This window comes from Pipistrellus hanaki (genome assembly GCF_964339955.1).
Source record: "Pipistrellus hanaki genome assembly, chromosome: 2".
Taxonomy (NCBI): domain Eukaryota; kingdom Metazoa; phylum Chordata; class Mammalia; order Chiroptera; family Vespertilionidae; genus Pipistrellus; species Pipistrellus hanaki.
In genome coordinates, this window is record NC_140504.1 from 51,037,041 (window position 1) to 51,062,476 (window position 25,436).

Genomic DNA, 25,436 nt, shown 5'->3' on the forward strand with positions numbered 1-25,436 from the left:
ATGAGGTAGGTGCATTTTAGGTGTAAGTTGTTATTAATAACTACATCTCTATAGCTCTTCTCAACTATACAGAGTTATGGTCATTGCAAAAGTTCTGTGTAGGCAGAGGGAGATCTCTGGTGATACAAATTTCCTTTTAGATGGTCCTCTCTGAAATTGCACTGGTGTTGTATCTACCTAATCCATCCAGCTCACTTTGAAAAACATGTTTTTTATTGATTTACAGAGAGGGGGAGAGAGAAAAAAACATCAATAATGAGGAAAACATCAATCGGCTGCCTCTTGCACACCCCCACTGGGGATCGAGCCCACAACCCAGCATGTGCCCTGACCAGGAATCAGAATCGTGACCTCCTGGTTCATGGGTCAACACACAACCACTGAGCAACACTGACTGGACCCAGCTTACTTGTTTAAAATGTTCTTTATTTATTTGTTTCTTTGTTTATTTTGGGTAGTAGCACAGCCTTTGAAGAGGGAACATTTGCTGATATGTATTATAGACCTTTAAAAATGGATGCAACCTTTGACCCAGAAAGTCTATTATAGCAATTTATTTTTCCTAAGAAGATAGCCAGACGCTTGAGGGGCGGGGCATTTCCCCAGAAACAGGTGTTTATCTGATTAAAGCCAATCGGGAAATAACTCAGAGCTCAGCCCACCCCATTTTCTTTTACTGGTATGATGTGGCATTTTTTCGTGTTGTTGATATTGAGTATTTCTTTTTTACTTCATTCACCTGTTTGCTTCCCCTGCCTCCACACTTTTAAAGGCCCTCTCCCTCAACAGCCATTCAACCGTGTGTCCCCGCTCAGTGTTCTCCAGGCCTCAGCCCATTTTGTGTCGCCCTCAGATTCCCCTAGCTCACGGTTTCGTTTTCCTCTGTTTTACACACCTGAGGCAGGTCACAGTCCACCTGAGCGACCCGGGCGGGGCCCGCCCTGTTCTGAGCAGTGAGGACATCTCCCGCCTCCTGCTGGCTCCCTCCCTCCCTCCCTCCCTCCCTGCCTCCCTCCCTGCCTCCCAGGACACGAATTGCCCCTTTTATCTGCTCTGGACCAGCAGCCCACCTGTTCGTCACCTAGTAGCTGGCCATGTGAACGGGCGATTGTCACGGCATCCGAGCGCTCGTGTTCCAGTCACCCTCTGTTTGCTAAATCATGACCCCAAGGGCCAGAGGAGGGATGCTTGGCCACCGCCTATGCCCACCACAGGCCGCAAAGTGCTTCCTTTCAGTGAAAAGGTCAAAGTTCTCAACTTGAGGAGGAGAAAAGTGACATGTGAGATTGCTAGGATGTACGGTGAGAAAGAGTCTTCTATCCATGAGGTTGTGAAAAGGAGGGGGGAAATTCAGGCTAGTTTGGCTGCCTCACCTCCACCTGTGAGGGTTAGGGCCGCCATGCACGGGACGCGCTCAGAAGGGGAAGACGTGGACAGAAAACATGGTGTGACTGGCGCCAGCATGTTGCACCAGAAAGCATGGCACTGTGATGAGGACGTCAGCACGGGATCCCTAAAGCAGTGACAGTGAACCATTTGGTGCAGGGAAGGGATGGTTACACAGATGCAGGAACAGGTTTGGCCTGAACAATGTGGAAATCGCTGGAGAGCCTGCTCTGCCCCTGAGGACCTGCCGCTGTGGTCTGGCAGAGCTGCAGGTGGGCAGGGTTTGGGATCCTGGACCACGTGCCCTGTGGGTGAGGGGGAACTGCGCTATCGTCTTTACTTCTATTTCCATAATCCTTTTCCTTTAAGATAAGTGAATTTACTTTAAAATAAACTTTACAGCATCACCTCATATAAAACACTAGTTTTCTTTGCCATAAGTAGGAAGTCCCCATAAAATAAATACAATAAAAGTAAAGTGGTATTGGGTTCTGGGTGTGGATCTTTGATTACCAGAGGCTCCGTGCAAGGCCTGCTCTCACTTCCTCAAAAAGGAAAATGTGGGCGCATGTGAGAGCCAGGGAAAGATATACCCGCAGTGAATGAGACTTCCTCCTGGTGTAATCAGAACGGCTACAATAAGTTTGAAAGGCAATTGGTTCCCACCCCCCAACCCCCACGTAGTGAATCTGTGTCCCCTATGCTGTGTCCATGGACCACTTGAAATCCTTGGCAGATCACAGTCACCCGGGGTCTTGTTAAAACTCATCTACCAAGAGTTTCCAAGTCACTCTGGCACTGCTGGTCTGGGGAACACAGTTCCCGTGTCACATCCTCTCTCACTTTGGGAATAACTGACAGGTGCAAACCAGAAACAATTGCAAACCCCAAACAGGGGCAAACCGCTCCCATCTGTGGTTGGCAATTTTCCTCCGAAAGAGCAACAAACCCAGGCCCAGCACTAGCATCGCTGAGAGCAGTTATACCCCCTGGAACCTCTCACTTCCTCCGGGAGGGAATCTGAATGATAATTTGTAGCTGCCTGAGGACAGCTTTCTGACCTTAGTCAAGCCTCCCCAGGACCCCTCCCTTCCGGTGAGTGGAGGAGGAAGTAGGTGAGAGGTCAAACTACTTTCTGGGGAAAGCCCCATCCATATAACTTCTCCAAGAGCATGTGAATTCCAGAAGATAGATGGTGATAAGATTTTTTTTTATTTCTTTTGTTTGTTTGTTTGTTTGTTTGTTTTGAGCTGACTAAAGTCAGTGCAGTGATTAGATAAGCGATGGGAGAGTTTTATAAGCCAAAACTCCAAAATCCTATTCCTGTGCTTTTTAATTTTTTTAAACATATTTTATTGATTTTTTTTTTTTTACAGAGAGAAAGGGAGAGGGATAGAGAGAAACATCAATCAGCCACCTCCTGTACACCTCCTACTGGGGGTGTGCCCACAACCAAGGTACATGCCCTTGGCTGGATCGAACCTGGGACTCTTGAGTCTGCAGGCTGATGCTCTATCTACTGAGCCAAAGCAGTTAGGGCAATTCCTGTGGTTTGTAAATAGAACACATCTCCACTAACTAGAAGCCCACAGGGCGGCCTTTGAACCTCTCCTGAGCCTCTGACACCCTGTGTGTATGAGCAGAGAGAAACCAGGGAAGAGAGCTCAACCACACCACTGCCTCCCAACAGATCCAACCACATTCATTTCTCCCCATTGCCCTCTAGTGAGCTACCTGGTTTCTATGGAAACATGGAGTCTTTGTTCTGGACTTACAGCCTCAGCTCTGGCATGCAGCAGGGGCTGTGCTAAAGAATATCACCCCTTTTCCCCGCCCAGGGTCTGACTCATGTCAGAAAACAAAGAATGTGACAGACGGAGACAAAATATCTCTCCCCTGGGAGAACGTGGCTCCGGCTTCCAAATGCTGACCCCCTTCCCTCCCAGGCACAGCAGTTGTGAGCACCCAGGTTCTCTCCCCGAAGTGAAAAGGCAGGGTCAGAGGTGAGTAGTCCCAAAGTGTTCTGAAATAACTCACGTCGCCTCTCTCAGGGCCGTGAATAAAGCAACGCCCTGAGCCAGGAGGGTGGCCTCACTGAGTCCCCTCCATATGGAAGGACCCATGAGCAGCAAAGAAGCCTTTCCCGGAACGAGAAGCTCCGTGCGCCCCTGTCTGCAATGCTTCAGTGTGGGTGTTGCCATCGGGTGTGGTCTGTTGGGAGGGGACACAGAAAGGGATGACAGCTGGTTCGCACTATCGATACTGCCTGACTTGTTTCGTGGCTGAGCTTCCGGGTGAGGCCCGGGGTGAGTCCAGAGGGCTGGTGTTTAGCAGGCCTCCCTCCGAGCCGGGTCATCTGCGTTGTCTGCCCAGCAGAGAAGTGGTATGGAAAACCAGGGTCCGTGTTGACCGGCTGTGATATGGTGTCGCTGGCAGACACTGGCAGTCCCGCGCTGTGGGCGCTGCTCCCTGACTGCCGGGACCCAAGACAAGAAGGAGCCGTGGGCTGTTCCTGGTTTAGGAGGCAGGAATGGGGACCCTGCCTTGGAGACCCTGCAGCTCATCTTGTGACCTCAGGCCATTTCTAGATTTTCCTAGGTTCCTGGTTAGCCTTTTATAAAGTGCGTGTATAAGCTTACAATGATTGAAATGCATGTAAAAATGGCAAAGGGAGACCATCTATACAGCATACATATAAAGAACTCTTACAATTCAAAACTAAGGTGACAAACAACTCCCATTCAAGGGCATATGCCTGGTTGCAGGTTCGATCCCAGCCCCAGGTGGGGGGGGGGGGGGGGTGTGGGAAGCTACCAATCAATGTGTCACTCTTACATTAATGCTTCTCTCTCTCTCTCTCTCTTTTTCTCTCTCTCTCTCCCCCCCCCCTCTCTAAAAAAAAAAAAAGAAAGAAAAAAATGGGCAAATATTTTACAAAAGAGATGAAGTGGCTAATAAACACAGGCTGGGGAAACATGTAAGTACTCCTCGGGGATTCTCAAAACTACCAAGGGAAGAAATTGGATTTCCTCCATTCAAATGGGGTGAGTAACAGCCCAGGTTGTATTGTTGAATATTTTAAGAAATGGTGACCTCCTAAAAGGTGGTAGCTTGAGGACATTTGGGACATAAAGAGAGGAACCGCCACTCCCCCCACCCCCAACCCCGCCCCCACCACCCCAACTCCTAAGGATGCTTGGACTGTCCTGAGCTATTTTTAGACCATGCAATAAAAAAATAGATCATAAGGCCAGGCTCATCTCAGAAGTTCACCTGAGACCTATGGTGTATGACCAAACTCTAACAAGTAATTGCTTTTGGCAGATGTGACGTCAGTCAATGGCTGGACTTTGCACCTGAAAGAGAGTTAAATCGGGAGGCAGCTGGGGGAAGACCATTTCCACGTTGGGCTACCTAGCAAGAAGATCTAAAATGAAAGCCTTCACTCACCTCCCTCTTCTCATCCTCCTTTTTGGTAAGAAACATTTAAATTTTTAAAATTATTTTAATGTGTTTGTTGTCTTTGCGATTGAACCAACAGGCTTTAGCTGTGCCCAACAGATGGATTATTCTGGGGGTGAAATTTTCCCTCCAACGGGGCTCACAGACACAAGGCATTTCAGTCTGTGAGGAAGGAGCACAGAGCAGTCATAAGGAGGCCCCCGGACTAAGATTTGGGGTTCAGTAACCAGAGCTATTCCCGAGGCCGGAGAAGAGCGACTTAGTAGGTCCCAAGGGCCCAATGGCCTTCTTTGGCCCCCAGATGTCATTTGGGTCCCAGCAGTGTTTCCCAAACTTTTGAAATATGTGTACCCCTTCTATAGTTTTTGTAACGCTGAGTACCTCTTGTACTCATGAGAACATGGAATTAGGCGCAGCTAAGCACGGTGCAGTGCATATCCCCAACAAACTCTGGTGAAATGTGTATCCCCACCAAACTCTTCCCGTACCCCTGGGGGTACTCGGACCACACTTTGGGAAACACTGGGTCCCAGGAAGCAGGTTTAATCCCTGCTCCTGGCATCAAGACTTTTTGCCCCCTCACATGTGGGAATTAAGGGTTTAGCCGGTAAATTTCTTACTGCCTCTGAGTATTGGTGCACCCTTCTATCAAATGTGTCTCTCGTATCTTTGTCCCAGGGCCTGTCAGGCATAGGGTAAGCCCTTGATAAATGAGAACAGTAGGAACAGGAGGAGCAGCAGTCAACATGACTGGCTGGTGGACCATTCTCTGGCCCCTGGAAGAGCAATTGCTTTTCTCCTCCCCACCTAGGAATGCCTACGCTGGGCCCGTCAGGGTGCAGAGCCAGATTCTGCTCTCTAGAGATTCACAGGCCCAGGGGGAATCAGGGAGACTTTCAGCAGCTTTCCATACTCGAGGGTTTAGAAATTGCTTTCTCTCTAAAAATTGCTTTTTCTTTTAATCATGTGTTTAACCGATTGTCAATGTCAGAGTTCCAAAGACAATTAAGGGTTTAGGAAACTTATCAATGGGTCACTAAGCATTTACTACCCGCTACATCCAAAAGTGTCTAAGAGTTTTAAAAAATATGTATATGATGATCACCATAGCCCTTAGGGCTGCAGTTCTCAGCCTGTGGGTCGTGACCCCTTTGGGGCTCGAATGACCCTTTCACAGGGGTTGCCTAAGACATCCTGCATATCAGATATTTACATTAGGATTCATAACAGTAGCAAATTTACAGTTATGAAGTAGCAAGAAAAATAATTTTATGGTTGGGGTCACCACAACATGAGGAACTTTGTTAAAGGGTCGTGGCATTAGAAAGATTGAGAACCACTGCCTTAGGGCAAAGATCATCTCTATTCTTCTTACTCTTTAAAAAATTCATGTGATTGCAGTTTTTTGGAGTTTTAATAGACTTTTAATGAGACTTTCTAATTTCATCACCCTTTAAACACACCCTTTCCCTTCTCTTCCTTATACCTGTCAACAGCTTTGCCATGTAATGAAAAATTGGGACAATCGCCTTAAACTGTAAAAAGACAAAGAAGTCTATTTCCAGGTTATATCAGCGCCACCTGGTGACAGATTGACAATTCTGTAACATAAGTGATATTAATTGTTGGTATTCATGAACTCTATGTCATATTTTAATAACATTTTCCCAGTTTTGTCTGTTCAATTTTTAACTTAATTTAATGTGAGTTGTGTGTGTGTGTGTGTGTGTGTATCTGTGTGTGTGTGTGTGTGTGTGTGTGTTTAAAGGAGTCATGTATTTAAGTTTTTAATGTTGTCAACTAAATAGTAAGTCCTCACCTTGTTAATAAGTTCTGCAACTTAAAGCAAAATGATATATATTGAAACCAGTTTTACATAAACTAATTGATGCAAACAGGAGTTAAGTTCCGACATATCATCAACATTATTGAAAAAAAATGTTGAATCAAACAACGTTATTAAAGAACCTGTTGCATTTATTTTTCAGAAAATAATTAATTGAGTACTAATTACAGCTGACTCGTGAACAACACAGGTTTGACTTTTAAAATCCGAGTATAAGTGGACTCAGGCAGTTCAAACCTGTGTTGTTCAAGGGTCAACTGTTGTATTAACTAACTAGCGGCCCTGTACATGGATTTGTGTACCAGTGGGTTCCTTGGCCTGGCCTGTGCCCTTTCACAATCCAGAACCCCTAGGGGATGCCAGAGGCCTGGTGCACAAATTTGGCCCGATCCCCACAGGCCTGGTGGAGGGACCAGACTGGTGTATGAATCAGTTTAATCTCTTCCTGCCCTCCCTCTTCCCTCTTCCCTCTGAAATCCATCAGTCTGTTCCATGTTTCCATGCCTGTGTGTTAAACATCTGCCCCCTGGTGGTAAGTGTGCATACAGCTACTGTCAAACAGTCAAAAGGTAATTTAGGCTTTATTAGTCCTATCTAATAACAAAGGAATGTGCTAATTGACCCTTGCACCATTGCCAAGATGGCAGTAACCACAGGCAATAAGGAGGGAATATGCTAATTGACCGTCATGTACTCAAAGATGATGACACCCATAGCCAATAAGGAGGGAATATGCAAATTTAATGCCATACCCTCAAAGATGGCAGTGCCCACAGTCACAAGATGGTGACACACAGTCCCCTCAGCCCATTGGGGCACCTGCCTCCAGAGTCCCCCAATCCCCTTAGCCCCTCAGCGGCCCAGGGCCACTCAAGGCTCAGGTAACCAGGGCCGGCTGAGACTTGCGCTGTGGGTAGTGATAGCAGAAGAGGTGTGATGGGAGCATCACCTTCCCCTAATTACACGGTTGCCTCACACCCCTGAGGGCTCCTAGACTGTGAGAGGGTGCAGTATGGGCTGAGGGATAACACCCCGTACACGAATTTTATACAGCAGGCCTCTCTACAGGTAGGTAGCTAGGTAGGTAGGTAGATAGATAGATAAATAGATAGATAGATAGATAGATAGATAGATAGATAGATAGAAATGGTCATTGTATAGTTAGTGTTCTGCCTTCTATAACTAGGCATCTTTGTTCTTCCAGCCATCGCAACTACTGCAGACCATGACAAAAACCCGATTTCGTCAAACACCATGACCACCCCGTCTCCCCAATCAAAAACCACCACCGCGGCTCCCGGAACCAGCACCACCACCGCGGCTCCCGGAACCAGCACCACCACCGCGGCTCCCGGAACCAGCACCACCACCGCGGCTCCCGGAACCAGCACCACCACCGCGGCTCCCGGAACCAGCACCACCACCGCGGCTCCCGGAACCAGCACCACCACCGCGGCTCCCGGAACCAGCACCACCACCGCGGCTCCCGGAACCACCAGCACCACCGCCGCGGCTCCCGGAACCACCAGCACCACCGCCGCGGCTCCCGGAACCACCAGCACCACCACCGCGGCTCCCGGAACCAGCACCACCACCGCGGCTCCGGGAACCAGCACCACCACCGTGGCTCCCGGAACCACCAGCACCACCGCGGCTCCCGGAACCACCAGCACCACCACCGCGGCTCCCGGAACCACCAGCACCACCACCGCGGCTCCCGGAACCAGCACCACCACCGCGGCTCCCGGAACCAGCACCACCACCGCGGCTCCCGGAACCAGCACCACCACCGCGGCTCCCGGAACCAGCACCACCACCGCGGCTCCCGGAACCAGCACCACCACCGCGGCTCCCGGAACCAGCACCACCACCGCGGCTCCCGGAACCACCAGCACCACCACCGCGGCTCCGGGAACCAGCACCACCACCGCGGCTCCCGGAACCACCAGCACCACCACCGCGGCTCCCGGAACCAGCACCACCACCGCGGCTCCCGGAACCAGCACCACCACCGCGGCTCCCGGAACCAGCACCACCACCGCGGCTCCCGGAACCAGCACCACCACCGCGGCTCCCGGAACCAGCACCACCACCGCGGCTCCCGGAACCACCAGCACCACCGCCGCGGCTCCCGGAACCACCAGCACCACCACCGCGGCTCCGGGAATCAGCACCACCACCGCGGCTCCCGGAACCACCAGCACCACCACCGCGGCTCCGGGAACCAGCACCACCACCGCGGCTCCGGGAACCAGCACCACCACCGCGGCTCCGGGAACCAGCACCACCACCGCGGCTCCCGGAACCACCAGCACCACCACCGCGGCTCCCGGAACCAGCACCACCACCGCGGCTCCGGGAACCAGCACCACCACCGCGGCTCCCGGAACCACCAGCACCACCGCGGCTCCCGGAACCACCAGCACCACCACCGCGGCTCCCGGAACCACCAGCACCACCACCGCGGCTCCCGGAACCAGCACCACCACCGCGGCTCCCGGAACCAGCACCACCACCGCGGCTCCCGGAACCAGCACCACCACCGCGGCTCCCGGAACCAGCACCACCACCGCGGCTCCCGGAACCACCAGCACCACCACCGCGGCTCCGGGAACCAGCACCACCACCGCGGCTCCCGGAACCAGCACCACCACCGCGGCTCCCGGAACCACCAGCACCACCACCGCGGCTCCGGGAACCAGCACCACCACCGCGGCTCCGGGAACCAGCACCACCACCGCGGCTCCCGGAACCAGCACCACCACCGCGGCTCCGGGAACCAGCACCACCACCGCGGCTCCCGGAACCAGCACCACCACCGCGGCTCCCGGAACCAGCACCACCACCACGATCGCACCTACCTCCAGCAGTGTCATTTCACCAGGTAAGAGCAACTCCCTCAAAGACACCTCACTGAGCAGTCAGCGTTGTGGAGGGTGGCAGGCAAGCATGTTCTGCTGGGCTAGGGAAGTGGTTATAGAGACTCAGGGTTTCCTTGGTATGAGCCCTTGGAATTCAAAATTCTGAGTCACAACAGCTAGCTAGTAGTGATGGCCGAGGCCCTAAAAAAATTATCCACCGTTTCATTCTTTTCTCCTTTCCTTACTATCCATCCTCCCTCAAGCTATTTGGCAGATGTGGAATATTTTTATGAACTTGGACTTTATGAAAGGCATTTCTCTAACTGCCCCACCCCTAAGAGTTTTCAAAAATGTCTCGGCTTCTCTGTGAAGGCCAGGTCCAAATATCACCAACACTTCAGCCCCACCTCCCTCCCCCTACCTGGTCTAGCTCCTTTACCTAAGGAATGAGTCAGCTCTACCCTTATTCCTTCTCAGGTGTTATTGAAAAAGAGGACAAGTTATGATGGTGGGATTTGAGCCTGAGGGATAAAAAGCCAAGCAGCAGCAGGGCTCAGACGGTCCTAGACATGACCGTTCCATTGTCCAAAGCTAGATGTGCGGGGAGGACTGTCTAAGAGTTGAAACAAACCACTTGACTCATTTCCCAAAGCTTGGTCCAGCATACAGGTCAGCAGACTTTATCGATAAAGGCAGACTAGTAAATATTTTAGATTTTTTGTGTCACAACAGGGACTTTATTGCAACTGTTCCACTCTGCCATTTTGACATAGAAGCAGTTATAGTCAATCTATAAATGAATGAGCCTGGCAGTGCTGCACCAATAAAACTATATAAGAACAGAAGATTGACCAGATTTGGCTCATGAGTCATCATTTGTCAACCTCTGGTCTAAAAGAATCCTCAAACCTAGGCTTGAAGGGTCTCTGGATTAAACCCTGTTGCTCTCAGACAGGATAACAGAGGCCTTAAGAGGGCAGCCACTTTCCTGAGGTCACAGATCAAGTTGAGTCTCCCTACACTTACATCTTTCGACTTCCCCAATGTCCTCTGATAGATCTAAAAAAAAAAAAAAAAAAAAAAAAAAAAAGTTGCTTAAACAAATGGAGCCCTTATGTAAGACCTGGCTCCCAGTCTTTTGTGTTTGGAGGGGCCACTAGTTATGAAAAAAAGAAGCTTAAACAGGGTAAAGGGATTGTCAGTGAAAACTAAATCTGCCTCCTGTCCTTAGGCTCCAGGTTTCTAGTTTCCTTCCTCAGAGGCCAGTTGTATGGCCAATTTCTTGTGTTCTTGTGTCTCCCTCCATAGATAACCTATATAAATATAAACATACATATTTGTGTGGTTTTGTGTATTCCCCCCTCTTCCCATATATTTTTATTGATTTTAGAGAGCAAGAAAGGGAGAGGGAGAGAGAGAAACATCAATGATGAGAAGGAATCATCGATTGGCTGACCCCCGTGTGCCCCATGCTGGGGATGGAGCCCGCAATCCGGGCATGTACCCTGACCCAGGGCATTGAACCCATGGCCTCTTAGTTCATGGGTCAATGCTCAACCACTGAGCCACCGGCTGGGTGTGCATTGCCCCTTTTAATCACAGAAAGAGTATGCTATACACATTGTACCTTATATGTAGATTTTTTTAAAAAGTTTTATCTACCTATGGGTTCATAAGCAATCAGACAGCTCTGAAGGTTGTCAGACACTTCATTTATTCAGAAATCAAAGCTCAGAATCATTTATTTTGACAGAGATGAGTAAAATGGCCAGCCAAGATCATCATTTGGCCACTGACCTAACTTTCTTACTTGGATCCCATCTGATCTCTGGAGATTAAAAAAATGAAAATAAAAGACACTGCACCCTGCCTGGTCTGGGGTCCCAGCCAGCAGTGAAGAAAACAACTGCAATATTAATCCTAACCATTTATTCAAGTAATCCACTCAGAAAGCCAGAGAGTGGAGTGTCAGTTCATCAATTTCTCTTAGAATTGGCACTGACTCAGTCCACATTCTCCCCTTAGCATTCCTTCCTTTCATTATGGATCTGCATATCATGCATGCTAACCACAACATAACATCTAGTTTCTTTTTGGGGCTTCTTGCCTGTTCATCCCTATAAGACAGTTACTTATACCTTCCTTAAAATATATTCTTTCTGTAATTTGAAAGAACATATGCACCCCTATGTTCATAGCAGCTTTATTTACAATAGCTGAGATCTGGAAACAGTTCAAGTGCCCACCAGTAGATGAGTGGATAAAAAAGCTGTGGCACATTTATACAATGGAATACTACTTTGCCGTACAAAGGAAGAAAACATCACCCTTTTAGACAGCAGGGATGGACTCGGAGGACATTATGCTCAGTGAGATAAGCCAGCCAGAGAAAGACAAGTACCACATGATTTCACTCATATTTTGGCTTTAGTTAACACACTGAACTACCAAGCAGACTAGAGCCAGACTCATAGATAGAGAGTAGGCAGACAGCTAGGGAGGAAGAGTGTTGAAGGGATTGAGCAAAAATGAGAGAGAGAGAGAGAGAGAGAGAGAGAGAGAGAGAGAGAGAGAGAGACTGACTCATGGACATGGACTACAGTGTGGGGATTGCCGGTGGGGGTGGGGGTGGGGGTGGATGAGAACATAGAGATAAATGGTAATGGAGAAACAAAATAGATTTTTTAAAAATATGATGATTTCTACAAAATATTATAGTTGGGGGACCCCTATCTGGGGTTAGAGGGTCAGTCACCAAGGCTCTGGAGGTCCCCTGAGGTGCAGAGATTCCTGGCTCCTGGGAATTAGAAGACTGCTCTGAGCACAGCCTTGCCACCAAGCTCTGACCTTTGCTGTTCACAAGCACCTGATCCAGAATTTCAGCAACAAGCTCCCTAGACACATAAGGAAATATGTATTTATTTCTGGCTCCTCTCAGGGTGTGCCCTGGAATAACACAACCAAGGGATAGAAGGCTCCCAGGAGGGAGGCATGAACATTGAAAAGTGTGTTTCTGGTTGTTATTTGTTGTTCTGTGGAGTTTTCACCTCTTTCTCCTCCATCTCCAGGTCTCTGCAAAAACGATTCCTGTAGCAGTGATGCTTCGTGTGTGGAACTGAATAATAAGCACTTCTGCCTGTGTATTGATGGGTATTACTATAATTCTTCCACATGCAAGAAAGGTGAGTTATAAAGGATGAACCGTGCAGAGCTGCATCTCATACTTAAAGTGGAATAGGTCCTAGCTGGATTGGCTCAGTGGATAGAGTGAACTCAAAGGTCCCAGGTTCGATTCCTGTCAAGGGCCTATACCTGGGTTGCACGCTCCATCCAACATGCAGTAGGCAGCCAATCAATGATTCCCTCTAATCATTCCCTCTCTTCCTCTTTCTTCCTCTCTGAAATCAACAAAAATATATTTAAAAATAAAAGAAGGAAGAAAGAAAGGAAGGAAGGAAGGAAGAAAGGAAGGGAAATAGAAAACTTAATGGCAAAAGAGCTTCCAGAATAGGAGAGATAGAGGAACATTTGGAGGCAACAAAGACCAGTAAACTAGAAGGATGGCTCCTGCCTTTGTCTCCGGGGAAGCAAGTGTGAGAGGAAATGGGCTGTCAGGTTTGTGGGCTCGTCCTGAGGTCTGGGAGTGGATGTGTCCCTTCACTTTTCCTGTCCAAGGGAACGGTGCCATGAGGACAAAATGGGAGTGACAGGTGGTCGAAGGCCCTGAGAAGGTACAGCAATGGTACAAAGTAGTGCTGTCACGTGGGGACCCTGCGGCCGAATGAGGGGAAGTGCCTAAAACCACGTGGTCAGAAGGCATGGTTGGTTCTCTGCCTTAGGGTTCGCTGGCTCCATAAAGCAAACCCCATTTTCAGAGACGTCAGAGCCTCTCAGGTCTAGAAATGGACACTAGGAGCAAATGGCCATAAACCTGACGTACACCTTTGTGGTTAGGTCAGCTGGGTGCTATGAAGTTTCCAAGGCTGTTTCCTGGAATAAACTTCTATGTTTCATGAATGAGAAATCCCCCCCTTGCCAGAGCAGATCAATTGTATAGAAAACAAATGCATAGTATATTGGCCACGGGGATTTAGAGGTATTTCAAAAGCCGAAAGGATGTTGTTTTCTGTGTTAATAATCTCATTTCTAGGGATTCTCTCTAAGTCAATGACCCCAAATATAGAAAGGCGTGGGCATGAATATGTTCATTGCAACCTCCCCTCTTTTAAGTGATTAGAAGTGCTAAAAAGCAAAAAATAAAAATAACTACATCGATGAAGGGAACATATATTTCACAGAATATTATTCATCTTTAAAAAATAATAGCTATAAAGACCAGGTAATAATTTGGAAAAATGTATAAAAATCTTATTATTCAATAACTAGAGACCTGGTGCATGAAATTCGTGCATGGGAGTGGGGGTCCCTCAGCATGGCCTGATCCTCTCTAATCTTGGACATCCCTCTCATAGTCTGGAACTGCTGGTTCTTAACCGCATGCCTACCTGCCTGCCTGCCTGCCTACCCCTAACCACCTCTGCCTGCCAGCCTGATCACCCCCTAACTGCCTCTGCTTGCTGGCCTGATTGCCCCTAACCACTCTACCTGCCTTCCTAATTGCTGCTAACTGCCTCTGCTTGCCAGCCTGATCTCCTCCTTGCTGGTTTCCTGCTGGCCTGATCACCCCCTAACTGGTCCACTGCCAGCCTGGTCACCCCCTAATTGGTCCTGCCGGCCAGGTTCCCCCCTAACTGCCCCCCCTGCCAGCTTTCTCACCACCTAACTGCCCTCTCTACTGACCTGGTTGCCCCCTAATTGCTTGCTCCCCTGCCAGCCTGATCGCCCCTAACCACCTCTGCCTTGGCCCCACCACCATGGCTTTGTCCAGAAGGAAGTTGAAGATGTCTGGTCAACCAGGTCTAATTAGCATATTACCCTTTTATTATATAAGTAAGTCTATATAAGTAGAGAAGATTCACGCTATAAACTTGGAATTATAATGATATAAACTATGCATAAGAAAAAAAGGAGCTGGGAGAAATACAGATTCCCCGTTATCTGAAAGTAGAGCTTGCCACTGAAACCTTTTGTACACCGAAATGGTGCAACATGAAGAAGCAATTACCTCAGGAGACATCCTGCTAACAAAGCACAAAATACATAGAGATGAAGCGCAGACACCATGCAGAGCTCTGGCAGTTTGGTGCCGGGATGCTGAGGGGTGTTTCTAGGGAAAGAGTTGGTGGGCCACGCTCACTGCTCAGGGTGTGCACTGACTCTATAGCAGCTTGCTGCAAAATGCTGACCGCTGCTGGTTTGCTCAGGGGTTAGAGCATCAGCCCGAGGACTGAAAGGATACAGGTTTGATTCAGGTCAAGGCCACATACCATGGTTGCAGGCTTGATCCCCAGCTCTGAACTGAAGTGTTTTCTCTATCACATCGATGTTTCTCTCTCCGTATCACTCCCCCACCTTTCCACTCTCTCTAAGAATCAATGGAAAAGAAATACCCTCGGGTGAGGATTAACAAATTAATTCATTACTTAAAATGCACAACACTATTTTTCATTTTCACCTTTTTTTTAATAATAGCAAAAATCCTCTTAGGGTTTCTTTTTGTTCACGAAACAGGTCCTGATGTAGGTAGGCCTTTTGTCAAAGTGAAGTGTCATAAAGTGAACTTTTTTATTATTATTATTATTGATTTTTTACAGAGAGGAAGAGAGAGGGATAGAGTTAGAAACATTGATGAGAGAGAATCATCCATTAGCTACCTCTTGCACACCCCCTACTGGAGATGTGCCCGCAACCAAGGAACATGCCGTTGACCGGAATCGAACCTGAGACCTTTCAGTCCGCAGGCCGATGCTCGATCCACTGAGCCAAACTGGTTTCGGCTATAGCGAACTTCTGAAAAGTCGGGGATACCTTATACCAAAGAGAAAAATGGTTGTGTTAGGTTGGGTAGGATTTGGGGTAGCATTGATCGCATTTCCAGGCTTCCTGCCACAGCATCATACTGCTTAGAATTTTTTTATAGTATGTTTTTTAAAAAAGTGAAAATTACCCTCTTTACATTAAACATCACAGAGAGATTCTGCTTGAATTTCAGGAAAGGTTTTTCCCGGAACGATTAAAGTAAACGTGTCAGAAACATCTGACTTGCAAGATGAAAAGTCGGTGGCCTATGAAAACTTATATATGGATACTATGACATTTGTAAGTATTTTCCAACCTTCCTTCCTGTGTAACACTGAGTCGCAGAGCATAGCGCTGATACTCAGGTGGTACAGCTGTTCCAGTGGTTGTTCAGGTAGCGAAATGCACTCTCACTGGTTGGTGAACAGCAGCTGTCCTGAGTCCCTGGTCCCTTCCTTGGACACTGGGCCTCCCCAAAGTCCTCGCTCCAGCCCTGCCACACGGGTCGTTACATAAGCTCTTAGAATGTTTATAATGATGTTTTAAAATGCCTTATTTCCACAGAATTGAAGAGAAAACCTTTTAAAGATGTTGCTTTTTTTTTTTTCTTTCTCCCATTCCAATTTGCATACATTTCTGAACTAGTGTGAGTTTTTTAACACCTGGAAGAGGAACTCCATCTGGAGGCACATCTGGTCCTTTTTCTCCCTATTGTTCAAAACGCCAGGGCGCACAATTGCTCCTTTCCGTCGTGGTTATCGTGAGCGACTGCATCCACGCGAGATCTCCACATCAGGGCCACAGCGTGGGTCCTGGAGGGACTTGCGGGGGGCATCCCGCCAGTGTCTCTCTAAGTGTAGCCAGATTTTACCATGAAGACTAAGGCCATATTTTATCATGATATACTTCCATTTGGAATTACATCGTTATGAAAGAGTTTTGCTATTAGAATTGATAACATATAAAGAAAGAGTATCCAAACGACTTGACAGATTGTACAGAGAGAACTAGTACCCAGGATGAAACAGCTGGTGCCGGGCGCTGCTGGGATAAAACCCCTGGCTGCCCTGGCCCCGGTCATGCCCCCTGAGCCTGATGGGAAAGCTGCCCGTGACGTCTCCTCTTATTCTGGTCCACGTTCCCATTTGCCAGCTTGGATGAGAGTCAGCACGTGGAAGAAGGCAACGTCAAGGGGCTCCTCTTTCTGGAGAGCCCTGGATTTTCACATGTGCCTGGATTTTACCGAGCACTGGCCACTGAGGCCACCAAAAGGCCCCTCCAGCTTAGGGACTCGGTCTCAGTCAGGTCTTGATGGCCCCAGGGACACCAGGAAGGGGAGAGAGCGTTCTTATCATTTCCAAGAGGCTGTTAATCCAAAGGGGATGTGCCAGAACTCCCTTGCAACTCCGAGAGATAGGAACATCTGTAGAGACAATTTACCTCTCAGCAGACTTGGTAGCTGGGGCAGTCCCAGCTCAGACCTTGAGAAGTTTCCCAGGATCCATTGCTTTACCCAGCTGGACAACAAATGGATAGTCCCTGATGTGGAGTTGCCCTGTTGCATGCGGGACCTGGCGTTGCATGTGTAATATTTCTAATTCGCAAAAGAGCCCCCTGGGGGAGAGAATACTGTGCTGCCTGTTTTGTGGATTAGGCAGTCAAGGGCCAGGAAAGTGAAGTGGCCCACTGAAGGTCACCAGGCTGATGAGGGAGAAGGTTGGGATTTGAACTCAGATCTGTCTGACCTTATACTTGCCTTCTCTGCTCTTGCTGGCTGACTTGTGCAGTGGCGGCCAGGCAGGCCTGATGGGATAGCGCCTGCCTTCTCACCCCTGGTGTACTTGCCTTGCAGGCAACTTGAAGAAGTGTCCCTTAGGTGAATTGATGCATGCAGGGAGCAGGCGAATAGATAAGTCTAATAAATACGCAAAACTTTCCCGTGACTTTAAACAGACAAACCTATCATGTTTCCCCGAAAATAAGACATCCTCCGAAAATAAGACCTAGCGCATGGAAAAATAAGACATCCCCTGAAAATAAGACCTAGCAAATCCTTGGGAACAAAAATTAATATAAGACCTGTCTTATTTTCAGGGAAACAGGGTAATAAGTTAGTCACCTTAATTTTTAAGAGTATGGTCATTGATTTTGCTTTTTTAGGTTTCCAGCTTTTTCTTGGATTAAAAAAAAAGCTGGAATCCTGACTTGCATTAAATTCTTACCATTTTACAGCAGACTTTACTGAAAGGTGTTAGAGAGCATATCAAGAGTAAATAATTTCCTCTGATGAACCATGTGTATTTATATACAGAAGTTCAGAAATGTATTTGTGTTAAAACCTAGATTCAGTATCACTTTCCCTGCCTCTGTATAGTTGTTACTAAATTTGTTCTTCTCTGCCACAGTTTAATGGTGCATTTGTAAATTTGGAGTTTGGACAGACGGTGATTCATAAAGTGAGGTAAGGCTGCTATAGACCGGTGGGGTACTTTGGAGGCGGGTGTGCATTTGCTTGACTTCTCATCCTCTCTTGAGTTCCCTGTGCCGCACTAAGGCCGCCAGCGGGGAGTCACAGGTCAGGAAGAGGTGGTCAGCCTGATGTCACACTGGCCTTGGTGTGGACGGGCAGAGGGTAGCAATGGGGACAGCAAGATGCTGTCTGTGATTGGCAAGTCAGCAATGTGCATGCATGGTCCAGGGCATCACCTGGAAATGCTGGTTCGGCTTGACCCCCTGGCCAACAAACCGCTCCTGGTCAATCCCCGGGATGTGCAGTCCAGGAGGGCCAGGAAAAGGACAAGTGGCTTATGGTCATCTCTTCCCTCGGATGGGGGAGTGAGGGAGACAGCACCCACATCCCACCTGCGGCTACTGAAGAACCAGGAGTGAGCTGTTCCTGCAGCAAAGACAAGCACTTGTGAGCACACCAATCTGCAGTGACCAGTGTAGAGGGCTATTCAGGCCACAAGGAGGCAAAGGGTTCTCAAGAAGTTAGCGGTTCTGTATCAGCCTTCTCGGAAGCACATTCATACACAGGTGCTGCAGCCCGAGGAAAGGATGCTCTAAGATGAATGAAGTTGTGCAGGAACAGCAGCCCTAATGAGTTCTGCCAGGGCCAGCCTGATGATTGAACTGGGCTAAGGTAGGGAGGTGGGAATTGAGAAGAGAAAGAAAGACAGGCAAGTGGGGTCGGGAGGACTACAGGTAGCCATTGACGGACTGTAGCAAGTTTATTAACTGTGCAATGCTTTTTATACATAAAACACTGAATAGGAGGTATATCAAGAGGAATGTATTCTTTGTTCCTCCTAAGGGACAGAGCAGAAAGACAAATTCTTGGTATAGCAAATCTCAGTAAATAGTTACAGACTTCTTGGCAAGCCATGCAAGGTTGCTCTCATTCTACTGATAGGAGCCATCCAAACAAGCCTGGGAAAACTGCGTGGGTAGGGGGCCAGCCTTGCTAGCCCCCTCGAATGCAAGGACCTTGTCAGCTTACACCCTGTCTCCAAAAGAGTTCATATTTTATAGTTTGACTATTGCATCTATCTCTATAAGCTTTGTCACATTCTTGGCAGAATACAGTACAGTGTATATTTATGCATACAATTCAGAGAAAGCCTCCTGACCTTGGTGAGTTTTGAACTGATGGTGAATGAGGGGCAAGTGTGATTGGCAGCCAGGAGACCAGCAGGCAGCCTAATGGGGGGCACAGTGCCAAGTGGCGAGGGGCAGGCACCAGGCAGAGAGGCAGGGCCCTGACACAGAGGCTCTGAAGCTGGAGGTTCACAGGGGACAGCTGCTGGAGGGCTGGCACCCACGGTTTTGGGGCGTTTGCTTTGGTTTAGTGGACAACAGGGAGGGCATGCTTTCAGCATGGCTGGGTAAGTGAGGTGGGGATGGCTTCAGACAAACCTGAATCCTGGTCTTGGCATTTCCTGGCTGCGTGGATGGGCAGTTGTTTTAACCTCTCTGAACTTTGGTTACCTCATTGGTATACCTGGGATCACCTGATCGGCACAATTTTTCTAAGGATCCTCCAGTGGGATATTGCTTTAGCCATAGATTTCCTCTGAACACTCATTGAGCAGAGAACTCTGGGCCTATAAATTGCTATCTTGTTACAACCCCAGGCTCCTTATTAGGCCCCTAATTATGGCTGTATCTGGGAGATTTGGGAGGATGGGAATTTCAAAGAAGAATTTGTTGATGCTAGTGTAAAGTTCCTCAAGTGACGAATTCATTTCATTTTTAGGATACCTGCTTCAGCAAGATCTGAAATGCGTGCTGGGTACAAGCTTGTTGATGTAACAGTAGTAAACCTTTTTGCAGAAAATTCAAAAGTAAATGAGATGACCGTATCTAGCGCAATTGATAAAGCAATTAAAAACAACCCTAATGTTTCAGACTATGCTAGTAAGTATGAAATAATTTTATTCGAAGTTTACCTGAACACCTACCTACCATTTTGTAAACTTTCCCATTATATGTAAGAAGGGGGCAAGAGGAATTGAATAACTGAATCTACAGATCTCCAAGAATGGGCTTTTTACATGTCCTTTCTTACTCCCTTTCTCCTCTCACTTGCTTTCTACTCCTTTCTAACTCTCAGCTCCTCAAACTGACCAGTTTGTTTCTCTTTTCGGAAGGTAGTCTTGCACAAATAGTCTCAGGACAGGGAAAGAGGAAGCAAGGTGAAACAAGAGGACTTTATCCCAAGTTATAGCTTTCCAAGAGATTAGAGCGATTTTACCTACACTGCTTCCCCTTTAGGCGGATACACAAACTCATAGCCTTGCTGTAACAATTCACTTTTGCTGTGTTACAAACCACCCCAAAACTTAGTGGCTTATTTACTTCTTGTAATGCCATCATTCTGTGGGACAGAACTTGGACGGGGCCCAGCCGGCCAGTTCTGCTGATCTAGGCTAGCCGTGGCTGATCTCTGCTGGGCTCACGTAAGCAATTGCTGTTAGTGCTGGGTGGGTGAGCTGGGGCTGACTGATCTAAGGTGGTTCGGCGGGATGGTTTGTCTCTGCTCCACATGGTCTCTCACCCTTCAGCGTTTCAAAGGCAGCGAGAGGGTAAGTTTCAATGCATAGGTATTTCTCAGATTGCTGCTTAGCTGTCGTGGTGGCCAAAGCAATTCACATGACCAAGAGCAGTGTGTCAGGCCCTAGAAGGGCACGGGTCCAGGAACGCACGAGCAAACTGACCCCATGACAGCAGTCATCAGAAGTTCCCCATCTCAGAGATGCCAGCCATGGTGGAAGCATTGTGCAGCTGATTCTCAGTCCTGGCTGCCAAGTCCAAAGGCGTCTGCCAAGACATAGTTGGTTTGTCTGCAGCATTTGACACGGGTACTTTCTCGTCCTCTTCCCCCTGCGCCCCTCCCCCCAATCAAACTCCCAATTCATTTGTTGCCTCCCTCGTCTTTTTCGTTGATGTTTCTAAAACTCTCTAGTCTCTTTGTAATGGTTGTAACCTCCTTGACCTAGGGTCCCAAACTTCTCTTTCTGAAAATATAAATAAGTCCTGTTCATGTATGGCTTTCCAGCACCTCTGCTCTTTCTTCAAGATTTCACAAAGACCCTGACTATTCTCTCAGGACCTGGAGTGTAAATGCTCTATGAAGAGACATTTAAAGCCCACCGGAAGGGATGGGCGCTCCTCCTGCTGTCCGCTCTCCTTGGGCTGCAGTCCCGCCAGCCATGTCCATTCAACTCTTTCCGTCTAAGTGTCATTTTCTGGCAGGAAGACTGGAGTGAATAGTAGTTGGGGAGTCATTCTGTTCGTCTTATGTTTTCCATCAACATTACACCAAGCAGGCCTGGCCTCTCCTTGAGTCCCTATAGCATGGAAAACACATGTGTACACACACGCATGCACATGCACACACACACAACCCTCCATTCATTTACCCATTTTCCCACTTCATCCCTTTGCTCTTTGCTACTGGATTTTGTTGTAGTTTTGTGTTTGGCTTATGGAGCTCTTTGGGGACTCTAGCCTTCCTCTCACACTTTTAATATTCTGTCTTTGGTTTTGGAACCTTCTTTCCACGTTTGCTTGTTTTGTTTTTGTTTTATGTCTCATGTGACAGCTTCCTCTGCAAACCATGCCAGTTTCTATTCCCTGACACACATTTTCTTTTTACAGCTCATTTAGCAACTGCACAGTTAGAATGACATCTTCAGAGCTTCTAACATTCTCGAGTTGCATTCATCTTCCAAGTCTCCTGCCACAGAGTTACACCTTGTTCCCTTCTGAACATTCCAATTTTTACTCTGTCAAAGTCATACTCCTCTCTATCTGGCTATCACTTAGTTCTCATATTCCAAAAGCAAATGGTTGAACAGAGAGAGCCCATAGCCAAGAACCCAAATGGCATACCCAAGAATTTTCTATTCTTTTCCCCTTTTACCACACTGCCCTTCCCCTACTCACATACAACAGCACTACTCCCAAACAAGAATTCTTTGCTCATGCTTTGTTTTCTCTACTTAGAAAGACTTTGCCTCTCCTTTGTCTGTTCAAATCTTCCCTCCCTTTCAAGGCAGCTCAGTTCCCATCTCCATGATGTTACCTTTAGCAACTTAAGCCCCTAATGTTCTATTGCACTTAAAATCTGGATTATGAGTTGCTTGGAACAACTCTCTATGGGTTCAAGCATGTCATTCTACAAAGATGGGACCCAAAAGTCCCCTTGTGGAACCCAGCATCGAGCGAGGTACAGAAGGTATCTTGAACTGGAACATAATTGCATTGCTTTCGATGCAATTAATTAGAATTGAATAATGTAAGGAAATCATCATGGAAGAGAGGATTGGGGAGTCGGGTTTTAGAATCCCAGATTTTCATTTGTTAGATCCCAAAACTATTAAAAGACAGTTATAACAACACATATATTTTGGAATTACCTGTGCCCCTCAGCACAAGATCGATGTGAATTCTACGGTTGTAAGAAGGCGAATGACCAAGACGACTGCAGGAACTTCTTACAGTGCAAGTGCAAAGATGGGCTATCAAGGCCCAACCCACAGACCGCTTTGTGTCTTCGTAAGTATCCCCTGTGCTTCTAAATGTTCTGCACAGCCCTGCCCGCTCTCCTGTCCCATCTGCAAAACACAGACTCTCCTGCTCACGTGTCCAGGTGCAGCTCAGGTGCGAGGGCTGTGACATTTGGCTCTAGACACAAGTCTGAAGTGGGGGCTTGGCCGAGTGCTGGTGCGGTGGCCTGCGGGCAGCTTCTCAGGGCACACCCTGTGCACAGCCCAGGAGCACCCTATAAGTCTAGTACCCATCTAGTACACCTCATTTTGCCTAGAAAATGAAATGTGAAAAAAATTGCATTGCCTGACATATCACTTTGGGGTTAAAGAAGTTGGTTCTGAAGGTGACCTGGAATTCACTCTGTTTTGAAGCTTTGGGTCCAAAGTGTCCCGATAACTGCAACGCAGAGCACAACATGCAGTGCCTGGTGCGGAGTGGTGAGAGCCCTGAATGCCTGTGCCTCTCCGGCTACCAGAAGGATGCCCAGGGGAGCTGCCAAGCGTAAGAGAAACCATCCTCTTTCTATCCTGCCATGGCTGGAGCTGATGTATGGGGTAGGGGATAAGGACAGGGCTTGCAACATGGCTTAGGGTCAGGGAGCTGGAATCCTTATGTTAGTCAGTAGGTGCCACTCTGTTGACTGATGAGGTTGCACACCACTGCTCTAGAGCCATGTGCTGGGAGGTTCTCATACAACAGCACCGTCAGGAACATTTGCAGGTGAGGAAAGTGAAGCTGAGAGCATATCCATTCTTTTCTTCAGCTCAAGGGGCAGCAAATACGTGCAGAAACCCATGGCCTCCCAGCCCGAGGGGTTCGCACTCTGCTCCATGCCTCTTGGGTTCCACTCCCCTGGGATTGCTGAATATTCCCGGAGATCCAGGGATGGAGTATTCGGTCAGTAGAAAATGAGACCACCTGAGATTATGTGACCTCCCCCACACCCCCAACCTTCTAGAGCTCCATGGAGGATGCTCATCGGGAGAATGGGAGTGTCAGGAAGGAGAGAGAAAGAGGAGAAAGAACAAGGGAGGGGAAGACGAGAGAACGGTGGAAAGTAAGATGTGGGGCGGGGAGGGAACTCTGACACGCTCCCACACGATCTTTACCATGGTCTCCTGTCATGTGTTGTATCTTAGGTGTCCATTTGGCTACAGTGGAGTCAACTGTGAAGACGGTGAGTAGAAAAGTCTTGCTTTGTTGCTAAGCACCTGAAAAACACACATTAATCCCAGTCAAAACTCAGCCTGGCCCCCCACAGCCTCTGGCTCCATCACAGACTGGGAGGGACCTGCCTACAGCATGTCCTCAGGGTGGTGCCAGCCCATCCCGCCTGCCGGTCCCAGGCAGCAGCCCCTCTGCTGTGGGAAACCACAGAGCTGGGCCCCAGAGGTGGGCAGGCACCTCTGGACCAGTTCCCAGTCAGCCACGGGCACCCTACTGTCCTCTCCATTTTCCACAGTCGCTTAACGATGATGCGTTTTCTGCTACCAGAAAGGACAAAAGACCAGTGTGTTCCACACACACTTGTGGTTGTGGGAGAGGAGAACTAAACGCCAGACATTTCAATGCTGAGCTAGTTTCCAGAGCTACTTAGTAGTTTGGGATCTGTTGTTGCAAATTCAATGGCTTTGTTTCCTCCCACCCCTCACACCCACCAGGTTGGGACAATGCTAACTTCACTAGTATATTTTAAATTATTTTATATTTAAAATTTTACAAAAGGATCCGAGATGAGATCCAAAGTTAGTGATAAGAAATGCTCTCAGTTTCTACATATTTGCTGGCAGAACAGAATACTTCCTGCTGAGCTTTCGGTGTCCATACCTATGCAGTGAGAAGATCAGGCTGGGTGACCGTGGAGGTGTAATGGTCTATGGCCGCAGGCAAAGGCATACATGACAGTCATGTTGCAAAGAGAGAAAGGATACAAGGCAGCACTATCTAATAGAAACATAATGTGAGCATCCTATTTAATTTCAAATTGTAAAACTCTAAGCAAATTTTTAAAAGTAAAGACGAATGGATTTTAATGACATTTTATTTCACTCCATATATCTAAGATGGTATCACTTCAACATGTAGTCAAACATAGGAATTATTCACGGGATATATAACAGTGTTTTTCAAATATGTTTGAAATCTACTGTTACACTTACCGGCCATCTCAAAGCCGTATTGCAAGAGCTCAGCTAGACAACGGATCTGGAGAGGGAGGAGTGGTAATGAACCTGCAGTCTCTCCCCTCACCGGTTCTCCCAGGCCATTGCCTATCTCCTCTATGAGTGACAACTTAATTCCAACCTACTGGGTCCCCCGCTTATCGTCCAGGTCAGGTGTGGTGGGCAGCCAAAGGCAGCAGAGCTCAGTGTGGTCCTCGGTTGAGATCCCATCCCCCACAAAGCTTTTGGCCTCCATGGCCACCTTTGCGTTTCTGGTCTTTTATCTGGAAAAGCTTCCTCTTCTGATTGAATTCTGCAGATACGGTTGGGGTTTGGAGGTGGGGGTAGAGGTGAGGAACCCATCCAAGCTGACTCCAGAGGGGTCAGAGCTGAGAGCCTGCTTGGGTGAGCCCCCGGAGCACATGCACCTGTGCAGGAGACAGACAGTGAGGGCTTGCTTGTAGGATACTGCTCTAATCTTCTCTGTTCCCTTCCAGAATTTCAGCTGATTCTCACAATCGTGGGCGCCATTGCTGGCATCCTCATCCTTGGCTTGGTGATTACAGTTATCATCCTGAGGTATGGAATGGAAGTGTCCCTGTCCTGGGGCACAGCACCACTGGCATCACACTCTGGTTTGCAAAACACACACAGCCTTTCCCAGGCAAGAGCAGGGACGGACATGAGCGAGGCTTCTCTAAAACCATGGGACGTTTTTTCTTACCTTCTGATTACATAAGCTCTACA

The 25,436-nt window shown here is 48.1% G+C and overlaps 1 protein-coding gene across 1 annotated transcript in view; it reads left to right on the forward strand.

Annotated features, from left to right (window-relative positions):
• LOC311615079 (mucin-13-like) overlaps positions 1 to 25,436 on the forward strand; it is a gene marked incomplete at its 5' end in the record, with an annotated part of 30,731 nt that continues 5,295 nt past the window's right edge. The window contains 10 exons of the mRNA XM_084870275.1: positions 1 to 5; positions 9,451 to 9,578; positions 12,624 to 12,737; positions 15,668 to 15,774; positions 17,880 to 17,935; positions 19,730 to 19,890; positions 22,408 to 22,533; positions 22,899 to 23,028; positions 23,667 to 23,704; positions 25,187 to 25,268. Coding sequence (XP_084726401.1) covers positions 1 to 5; positions 9,451 to 9,578; positions 12,624 to 12,737; positions 15,668 to 15,774; positions 17,880 to 17,935; positions 19,730 to 19,890; positions 22,408 to 22,533; positions 22,899 to 23,028; positions 23,667 to 23,704; positions 25,187 to 25,268 — 947 coding nt within the window. The remainder of the gene's footprint in view (positions 6 to 9,450; positions 9,579 to 12,623; positions 12,738 to 15,667; positions 15,775 to 17,879; positions 17,936 to 19,729; positions 19,891 to 22,407; positions 22,534 to 22,898; positions 23,029 to 23,666; positions 23,705 to 25,186; positions 25,269 to 25,436) is intronic.